This window comes from Eptatretus burgeri, chromosome 16 (assembly GCF_056783735.1).
Source record: "Eptatretus burgeri isolate ZD-2024b chromosome 16, Ebu_testis_v1, whole genome shotgun sequence".
Taxonomy (NCBI): domain Eukaryota; kingdom Metazoa; phylum Chordata; class Myxini; order Myxiniformes; family Myxinidae; genus Eptatretus; species Eptatretus burgeri.
This window is the reverse complement of record NC_140976.1, coordinates 64223102-64232623: the sequence shown is the minus strand read 5'-3', so window position 1 is coordinate 64232623 and position 9522 is coordinate 64223102. Positions and strand designations below refer to the sequence as shown.

At 44.0% G+C, this 9522-nt stretch overlaps 1 protein-coding gene across 6 annotated transcripts in view; it reads right to left on the bottom strand.

Annotated features, from left to right (window-relative positions):
- Positions 1 to 605: 605 nt before the first annotated feature.
- LOC147011213 (tectonic-2-like) overlaps positions 606 to 9522 on the bottom strand; it is a 35513-nt gene continuing 26596 nt past the window's right edge. For 3 of the 6 annotated variants that reach the window (XM_085859772.1, XM_085859770.1, XM_085859771.1), the window contains 9 exons: positions 9307 to 9445; positions 7951 to 8100; positions 4468 to 4638; positions 4242 to 4322; positions 4060 to 4164; positions 3801 to 3945; positions 3535 to 3678; positions 1607 to 1695; positions 606 to 1331 (listed from right to left, as the gene is read on the bottom strand). In XM_085859772.1, coding sequence (XP_085715898.1) covers positions 1141 to 1331; positions 1607 to 1695; positions 3535 to 3678; positions 3801 to 3945; positions 4060 to 4164; positions 4242 to 4322; positions 4468 to 4638; positions 7951 to 8100; positions 9307 to 9445 — 1215 coding nt within the window. In that variant the 3' untranslated portion in view covers positions 606 to 1140. Of the gene's footprint in view, positions 1337 to 1606; positions 1696 to 3534; positions 3679 to 3800; positions 3946 to 4059; positions 4170 to 4241; positions 4323 to 4467; positions 4639 to 7950; positions 8101 to 9306; positions 9446 to 9522 lie in introns of all 6 variants that reach the window. The other 3 variants (XM_085859773.1, XM_085859774.1, XM_085859775.1) reach the window with 3 other exon arrangements.

Genomic DNA, 9522 nt, shown 5'->3' with positions numbered 1-9522 from the left:
CTATTTATTTATTTATTTATTTTATGGTAAACACCTCACATTCACGAGTAATGCTTTTATGTGACGGAAAAGGAAAGGGCGTCACGGCCAGGAATTATAGAAGGCATGGCCGAGGTGGCCGTAAAGCTGTTAATTTTTGCGACAGTGGAGGCCAAGCAAGAAGGCATCGCGGCGATGGCTGCCGTGAATTTTGTGCCCTGCATTGCTTTTTGACTGGCTGTACCAAGAGTTGGCTGCAACGATCAAAATTCCAAAACTGATCCAAGGTGTGTGTTCCCTTTTTACAAAACAGCTGTGGCTTTACGAAGATTGCAGAAGCTGGACTCAAACTTGGAGGAAAATCCTGAAAAGGTGTCTGAGGAGTTCCGTACATTTGTGCTTCGTGTTAAAGGTGCCGTCTCAGCCAGCCGTGAGCAAGACGAGCTCTCCATTGTGGGGTCCTGACTTGTCATCTCTGCCTGCCCTCACTGTTGTTGGTGAAGTTTTGTTTCAATTTCGATTTATTTTCCATCGGAACTCGAGCGAAGTTGATGGCATTACAAAAAAAATTGAAAGATGGCAAAAAGTTCCACTTGGAATGACCCGATATCAAATTTGGAGTCAACTTCTCTTTATTTATTTATTTTCATTTGAACCCCCTGTGATCCTAAGTCCCCACCCCCTGGGGCATAAACCAGGGGCCAAATACCCCCAAAACATTGTTAAGTATCTCACGCATCTCCCAATGTTGATTGCATATACAAAGTTTCCTTAAATAATGTTTAAAAATGTGCTCATAATTGCATTTTCTGGTGTTGACCCTTTGACCCTGCCCCTGGTGGAGGGCAAGATGATACTGCTCTTGCACTTTCTAGCCGTGTGGTGAATTTCTGCACAACCGTTCAGGAGGAGATAGTGTGATGGACAGATGGAGCAGATTACAATCGCTCTCCGTTTTTTTTCAAAAAGCATGGGGACAATAAAACGTTAAAATACATTTTTCCACAACTTTATAAATGAACATAAACTATATCCAGAAACCAACCTCAAACAATATTTACACATTTGGTAACTGGTTTACGGAATACGATAGTCGCGGACTTCATCCATCAGCACTAAAAAATTTCCTTCACTTCAACTCCAAAACCAGCAAATCCTTACTCAATGATATAACTCGACAGACAGTTTCATGACCCTTGCTATGATGAATCTACTTTGCTCTAACTTTGACGGTGTAGTCCGAGGTGTCAGGGCAACATGCAGGAAGATGGCTGAGCACTCAGATAACAAATAAACCCAGCCAGGACCACAAACGTGAGGGTTAAAGCCTGTGCCAGTGAGGATGAATACAACTGTCCTGCAGAGAGAGAGAGGGAAAGGGAGAGGGAGAGGGAGAGGGAGAGGGAGAGGGAGAGGGAGAGGGAGAGGGAGAGGGAGAGGGAGAGGGAGAGGGAGAGGGAGAGGGAGAGGGAGAGGGAGGAGAGGGAGAGGAGCAATGGAAGGCATGATTCAGAGAAACTGAAAGAATACCGTCGTGATTCCCGTGTAGATTCGTTTCTAGTAAAGTAAATTATGGGATATTTGTTGTTCTTTCTATAAGTGCAGTGCCAAAAAGAGAGAGGGGTACCCATGTATGTCACAGTGAATGGATGCAGAAGACCAGGCCAGCAGACATCGTTACGGTCACAGTCGTACTCTGTGTAGTTCAACGCAAACCTGAAAAAATAATAAATAAATGAATTTGCTTTTGTTCATCAACTGCACCAATCAAACGGTCATCTTTTCTAAGGCCTAAATTATCAACACTCATTCAAATCAGAGTTTTCCGATGTTCTATTGTACAGCAAGCGTGAACGAAAGGACATCATTCAGAATGGAATTGTTCTCCATACACGAATACTTGCTCTCAGGCATCGAGGGGGTCGATCCTTATGGAGCTAAAGGGGTTTTCCCCGACGGGCCCCGCCGACCCCATGGTCGGATGTGGGATGTCGTCCCATGGTTTAAACCACTTTTTCCATTTTCCAAAGACAGTTTTTTTCGAGTTCAGATCCAGCATGGCCGACTGGTCACAATTTTAGTTGTAACCCCCCCCCCCCCGCCCCCTGCCGGTGTTGAACGCGTCCTCAACCATTTCTCAGACCTGCATTCACCAATGTTGTTCGAGCTTGGCACCCAGATAATGAATGATGGCTTACATACGCAAGTCTATTCTTTTTCGAGATCAGATCGAAGAAGGCCGACTGGTGGCCATTTTGTTACTTAAATGTGTCCCCATCCATTTCTCAGACTCGCATTGTCCGATTTTGTTCAACCTTGGCACAATCACGGTACATCATGTCGTACACGCGCACCTCACTTTGTTTTGCGATCTGATCAAAGATGGCCGACTGGGAGACATAAAACATGGAATAACACTTTAACTCCGTACAGCAAGATTACTAAAACAACGGGGGCCATGACATTTGACTTTTTAAATTGTTTTTATTACTTTATGGATGATCTGTGGCATTATACACCTCCCAAATAAAGGGATGAGCAAATTATTCAATAAACGAAGGTTTTTGAACGTAATTTCGGTTCACACTCGATATTTTATTTTCTTTGCTTTGTTTTCTTTTCACAAGTGAATGACACGATGTCCTCACTCACGTTTCACACATGGATGTTTTGTTTTCTTTTCACATGTGCAGAGGTACCAATTACCTCCACCACCGAAGGTGAAGGAGGTTATGTTTTCACCCCTTTCCGTCTGTTTGTGTACAGGATATCTCAAAACGTTGTGGACGGATTCAGATGAAACTAGGGGGACATGTTGGGTGTGTGACAAGGAAGAATTGAATCCGAGAATTTTTTCAGTGATTCTTCACCATTGAGAGATAAGGCTCAACCAATATACTGTAGAGCACAATATCTCAAAATGTCGTTGGCGGATTCAGCCGAAACTTGGTGGACAGTTTGGGTGTGTGACAAGGACGAACTGATTAGATTTTGGTGAACATCTGGATCCGGCTACTAGAAGTTTTAAAGTAATTCTTCACCGTTGAGAGAAAGGGCCAAAAACAATATGTAGCACGATATCTCAAAGTTGTGGACGGATTCGGATGAAACTTGGTGGACACGTTGGGTGTTTTGCAAGGACGAATTGATTCGATTTTGGTGAAGCCAAATCCAGATGTGGATACGAGAATTATTTAATTTTTAAAAGTGATTCTTCACCATTGAGAGATGGGGCCAAAAACGATATATGGCATGATATTTCAAAAATGTATTGGGCCCGAGATGTCCTTGCGGATCAGGCAGAGGTAAGTGCATGGCGGAGGTAAGTGCTTCAGTGAGTGCCCTTCCAGTTATGGATGAGATCACAAGCCTGTGAGTTATATTCTTTAACTGTGATGTGATGGTGGTGATGCTCTTGGTCCCATCATTTCTGAGGGACTTTCCCCCTAGTTTCTAGTAGATGACACACACCATCAGACAACCGAATAAGTATTTCAGTGATTTTTTCATTTCCAAAATCACACAAAAGAAAATGAGGACCAAGCCAAATCATGCCTCGTCTTGGGAGGTTCCAGGATGGCAGGGACCGAGACAAATTCCACGGCACTGGAGATCGCGAAGGACTGCACAGATCCGTTCTCGATGCACGCCATCGCACCCGCTCGTCCACAGCGTACCCTCCAAGTAACCGGGTGGAAACTACCGGGGTGGTCAAAGTAGAAATACCATTACTGACACCAGCAGTTAAGGTTGGAGTATTTTGGTGTGGAGAAGACGAAGGTGTGGAGCAAATGAATACTGAAATTGTCATGTTGTGTCACCTGGTGTGAACAGCAAAGATCTCGTACTGTTTCTCCCCTTGCACTTCTCCAATGGCTGTGATTATAACTCTGGTGTGAAGATGTGCTGGTACACCCACACATTTACCATGAGCTGCACCGGTCGTGTTTGGTGTCACACTGTCCACTGCCAGTGAGAGCCAAAAATAAAACGAAAAACGTTGGAATTCAGCTGTCAGGGAGATTTTTTTTTATTCGCTTCACCGTTGTACCATTGCTCTGATGTTGAGATATCGCTTACAATTCCACAACACCGGAGTCCACTCCGGTAAGGCATTTGGATCCGAATTGCCTCTTTTGGCAACCCATGTGCTCTTCACAAGCTCGAGCTGTTTCTTCCTCACGACTGCCCTGCACAAAGGGAAAGACGAGTTTCTGAATTCTGAACTTTCAATGGGAAAGACTAACAGCGTTTTAAATCACCTGGATTTCCTGACCAGCTGTGAATTGGCTCAAACCCCTTCTTGTTTATGAAGTTCACCGTAAAGTGTTGGGTGAGAATTCCTGAATCAGAGAAAGAGAAAATGGGGGGGGGGGGTGCACAACATGCATTGCTGAGCTATCAACTTCCACACAAGTTTATATTCATAAGACAATTATTCCTTTCGATAACTAGCAAATAAATACCAACATCAGTGCATAAATTAACCGGCATCAGATGTGCTCAGGTTTCTGGTCAAGACGATGGTGGCTTGAAGCTCCGTGATGTTTCCCTCCTTCCAGCTGAAACCATAAGTCACAGCAACAACAACGTCGCTGCATATCTGCGAATGCTCGTCATACACCGGTCCGGTCACCGAGCTCCGAGAGTTGCAGGATTCTAGGGAAAGAAGTGGCGTGAGCATTCCAATAGGTTACAATTGACTGACGTGACATTTTGTAAAGGCATCGTGTGGTTTTGGACTTGATAATTACAATGTGTGAAACATTACTTACATCATAAGGAACTATGCGTGAAAAAGAACGAAGCAGTGATTTAACATTCCATCCAGCCTCAAAATGGACAGAGGATAAAGGTGTGTGTGTGTGTGTGTGTGTGTGTGTGTGTGTGTGTGTGTGTGTGTGTGTGTGTGTGTGTGTGTGTGTGTGTGTGTGTGTGTGTGTGTGTGTGTGTGTGTGTGTGTGTGTGTGTGTGTGTGTGTGTGTTAAATTAGGAAAAAGATACCTGTGTAGGGGATAATGGAGAAATACAGAGGAGCTCGCAATGAGGAGGGAGAAATTAAAAAGCAAACAGCTGTGTTCCAAGGGAGGAAGGAGTATATGAATGGAATGTATGAGGAAGGAGCAAGGGGGCGGGGGGGGGAATCCCACCATTCCTGTAAGTATATGTTGACGGCCCCGATAGTGGGGCAGATTAAGTCAGTATCCCACAAGAATCTTTCAGTTGATGGTACAACCTCCAAATTTGGTATACATGTGCTCCAGGACCCATTCTCTCAGAAAAGTATGCCACCCACGTTGAAAAACAAAATGGCCGCCATTTTTCAAGATGGCCGTCTCATAAAACAGGAAAAAGGGTTTTCAGTGCTAAACGTCTATAAATAGGAACATGCTATTGATCCAAATGTTAAATAGATTGTATTTTGACTGGAGAAATATATTTTGGCACGAATATTCGAAAATGGTTCCCAGTTTTCAAGATGGTGGCCATTGCATGACTTAAAATTAGTACTTTTGAATCTGTCTTACAAAATTATCACAGATATTGCTGGGCAACATCTGTGATCATGTATTGAGGTGATGCGGTCAAGCTCTATGACATTATGTGAATAAGAGTGATGTTAATGCACAACGAGGATGAAGACCCATCCAGATTGGATGAAGGAGGTGGTATTGAGGATACACCGAGGCGAAATAGTGCCAAGTACCACCAAAATTGTCGCAAAATGTTTGACAGCTCTAAACTTGAGCGTACCACTAAAAGAGCAGCTGAAATTCAAAATGATCCAGGAGAAGGGCACTCAAAAATGTGAAGAACTAGCATGGAAGTGCAATGGTGTTTCCTATGTGAAAAAATACAACCAAAGTCAAAGTTGCGACAAGCCATGACCATGCAGCTAAATGAGAGGCTTAATGAATGTGCTCGGAATCTTAATGATGGCAAGCTTTTGTCTGTCTTGAGCGGTGGAGAGCGGTGGGTGATGGAGCTTCCTTCTATAAGCCCATCAAAAAGAACAAAGCAGACTTCTTTCGCCAAGAGGCAGCTGCAACTTCTGGCGACATGAAGCACCAGGTACTCAAAGATGATTGCCGTCTGTTCTCGCAACTCTTTATATCCTGCCAAGCACGAGAGTGTGACCTGCTTGAGTTTTTCCAACATGAAAACCAGTCTTTCCCTGCGGCGCTGAGTGACAGTAGGAAACTCCACACTGGTCAGAAGTCGCAACTTGCAAAAATTCTGGAAGCAACAGTTACCCCTCCCGACACTAGACCAGGATGTGATGCTGTTATCATTGATGGGTCCTCTCTTGCGTATTCATTGCCACCAAAGACATCAAAGACCTTTGAGGAATATGCTGTCCTGGATGTGGTTCCAAAGATTCAGATGTACTCATCGAATTTCGTGAGGACAGACATAGTTTTTGATGTTTATTGGACTTCCAGCCTGAAGGTTGAAACAAGATCAAAGAGAGGCAAAGGGGATCGACGCCAAGTGATGGAGAAAACCAAGCTGCCACCTAACTGGAAAAGTTCCCTGAGAGACAACAACAACAACAACAACAACAACAACAACAACAACAAGACAGAGTTCTTTGGGTTCCTTGCTGATAAGATAGTGACCATGTGTCCTGACTGTCGTTGTTGTGACCAAAGGAGATCAGGCTCTTTCCAAAAGATCCATCAGTCTTGATGGCTTAAGTCCTTGCAACCACGAGGAAGCCGACTCCAGAATCTTCACTCATGCTCTTCATGCAGCCAAGCAACAGATGACGTCTGTGTTGATTAAAGCACGTGACACAGATGTTCTCGTTGTTGCAGTCAGTGTTTTTGCGACCCTCCAAGACGCAGGCATGGAAATGCCGTGGGTTGAATTTGGCCAGGGTCAGTTCATTAAGTGGTTGCCAATTCATGACATGGTGGCGAATCTTGGCCCAGATAAATGCAGTGGCATGCTGTTCTTTCACGCCTTCACTGGCTGTGATATTCTGTCAGCTTTTCGCGGAAAAGGCAAAAAAACTGCATGGCAGGCATGGGAGGTTTACCCTCAAGTGACTCCCGTCTTCAAGAAGTTAAGTTAGTACCCACCAGTCGTGGAAAATGCAGACTACAACGTCCTTGAGAAGTTTGTCATCACCATGTATGACAAGAACAGCACTATGGACAAAGTTGATGAGGCAAGACTGGACTTGTTTGCTCAGAAGCAAAGGTCTTATGATGCCATTCCACCGACAAGCGCAGCTCTCATACAACATGTCAAACGGTCTGCCTACCAAGCAGGCTGCATATGGGGCCAGGCAACAGTGTGCAAAATGCAAACTGAAAGCCCTGCAAACTGGGGGTGGCAGAAAGATGGTGAGGTCTGGCAAGTCTTTTGGACGACCCTTCCACCCATTGCCCAGAGTTGTCAGCAGTTAACAAAATGTGGCTGCAAGACGGAATGCCGAGGGCGATGTAAATACTATCGCTTCACTCTCAAGTGTACACAATTGTGTGCATGCAAATGTGAGGACTAAATGATTGACTAATCCACCACGTGAATCAAAAGATAATAATTTCCTGCTGTATATGCTAGATTATTCTTCATTTTTTTTTCTTTTTGCAAAATGTAGCGCAAAAAGAGGCTGTCGTCATTTAATTCCGGCCATATCATCTTGGTTTTCAATAATTACGATTTTGTAAGTGCAGAAATTGATTTTTCTAACTCAAAAACATATATTTCGATGCATAGAACGTTAAAATAGCATTATTCCATCAACATGTAGCTCAAACACAGATTCAAACCACTTCAAATGGCGGCCATCTTGAAAAAATGGCGGCCATTTTGTTTTTCAACGTGGGTAACGTACTTTTCTGAGAGAATAGGTCCTGGAGCACATGTATACAAAATTTGGTGCTTGTACCACCAAGTGAAAGATTATTTCAGTAATCTGCTGCACTACGAGAATGACATGTATCAACGGCACTGGTTTACCTGTAGTACTTTGAATTTGAGTGCCGGACGTCTCAAGAAGCAGAGACACATCATTAGCATGAAGGCCATCACGGGGTCCTGGCTCAGGCACAAGTCGTGAAGAGTCATTGATGTAGCAGTAGGACACATTCACTTGTCCCAGATTTCTAACTGCCACAGACAGAGGCCGAGAGAAAGACACGACTGAAAAAATAATAGACATGATCCTGTAAAGAAAAAAATAAAGTGTGTGTGTGTGTGTGTGTGTGTGTGTGTGTGTGTGTGTGTGTGTGTGTGTGTGTGTGTGTGTGTGTGTGTGTGTGTGTGTGTGTGTGTCCTACTATGTCTTGAGGACAATTAAACTTGCAATAACTGAGTTCTGACTTTTCAAACAACGACGAAACGTCAAACAGCTGGGAAAAACCTCATGTCAGGATCAATAAAATAGAAGTGATTAAAAAGCAAACAAAGGCCACCAAGTTGGCTAAAAGGTTAACATCGTCATTAAAGGACTTCATCGCAAACACAGCTTAGTTTATGGCAGTGATTGAATTTTGTATCATCGCAATACTGTATTAGTCATGGGCAAGTCCAATTTCAGGCCTATTTTTCGCCGAGTGCAATTTGTTGCAAAGAAAGTTATTTTCTTTAGCTCCCTCCACTGTGCCTCGTGGCGAGTGTCTTCATGAGGTTGGTTAGGCCGGAGAGCCCTGCCAGAGCAGCTGGGCTTTAAAGTCAAACTCCGACATTGCCATAACATGATGAAACCGACCCTTCAGGCGATTGGTGACATCGGCCGTGTTGGCAAGGTGCCGAAGAAACCTCCTCCCCAACTCCCCCCCCCTCACCCCCCAAAGAAAAATCACACAAACTATCAAAATGCATAATCGCAACGTGGCAATGATTCTTCCACCATTTTCTCATTACATGCTCGATTACAAAACGATTGAAATAAAATGCAGACTCCACACTTCTCAGTGAGTCCCACAAGGCACGAAGCACTTACCTGTTCACTAAAAATTATGAATCATTCCATAACCAAAGGTAGTATCGAGATGCCATTTGCAGCAGCTTAAACACCATAAATTAGCAAACACTGGGGAGGAATCCGTTCATACGGGTGGATCAATTCCCTCAGAATTAGTGTGCTGTATTTTACAATGACTTGTAATACCCCCTCCTACCGGGAGTGGCGCTCTGCCAAACATACAATATTTACATAGATAGAATGAGCGTCCTCCCCGACCTTGAACCCCCGTGACTATGAATCATTTTTCACCTAAGAACCTTCCCGTGAACACCCCACCCGGGTTCAACCAGCAGTTTTAAAATCATTTTTCAACAAGGCACAGGTTTATTCTTGAACACAATACCCACCATTGTAGGCATAGGACAACATGCTCAGCCGATGGCTGGAAAGACACGTCGCCCGGCTGAGGGTCGTGGCGCACGCAGATGACGAGTCTTTCAGAAAAGCCAATGGAGCACGATCTAAACATTGACCCGTCAGGGTTTGCTGAGACACAAGATCAAATCATAGTCCATTTCACATTGACAAAAATGAAAATTTCTTAATTCATTGCAAGAACTCAA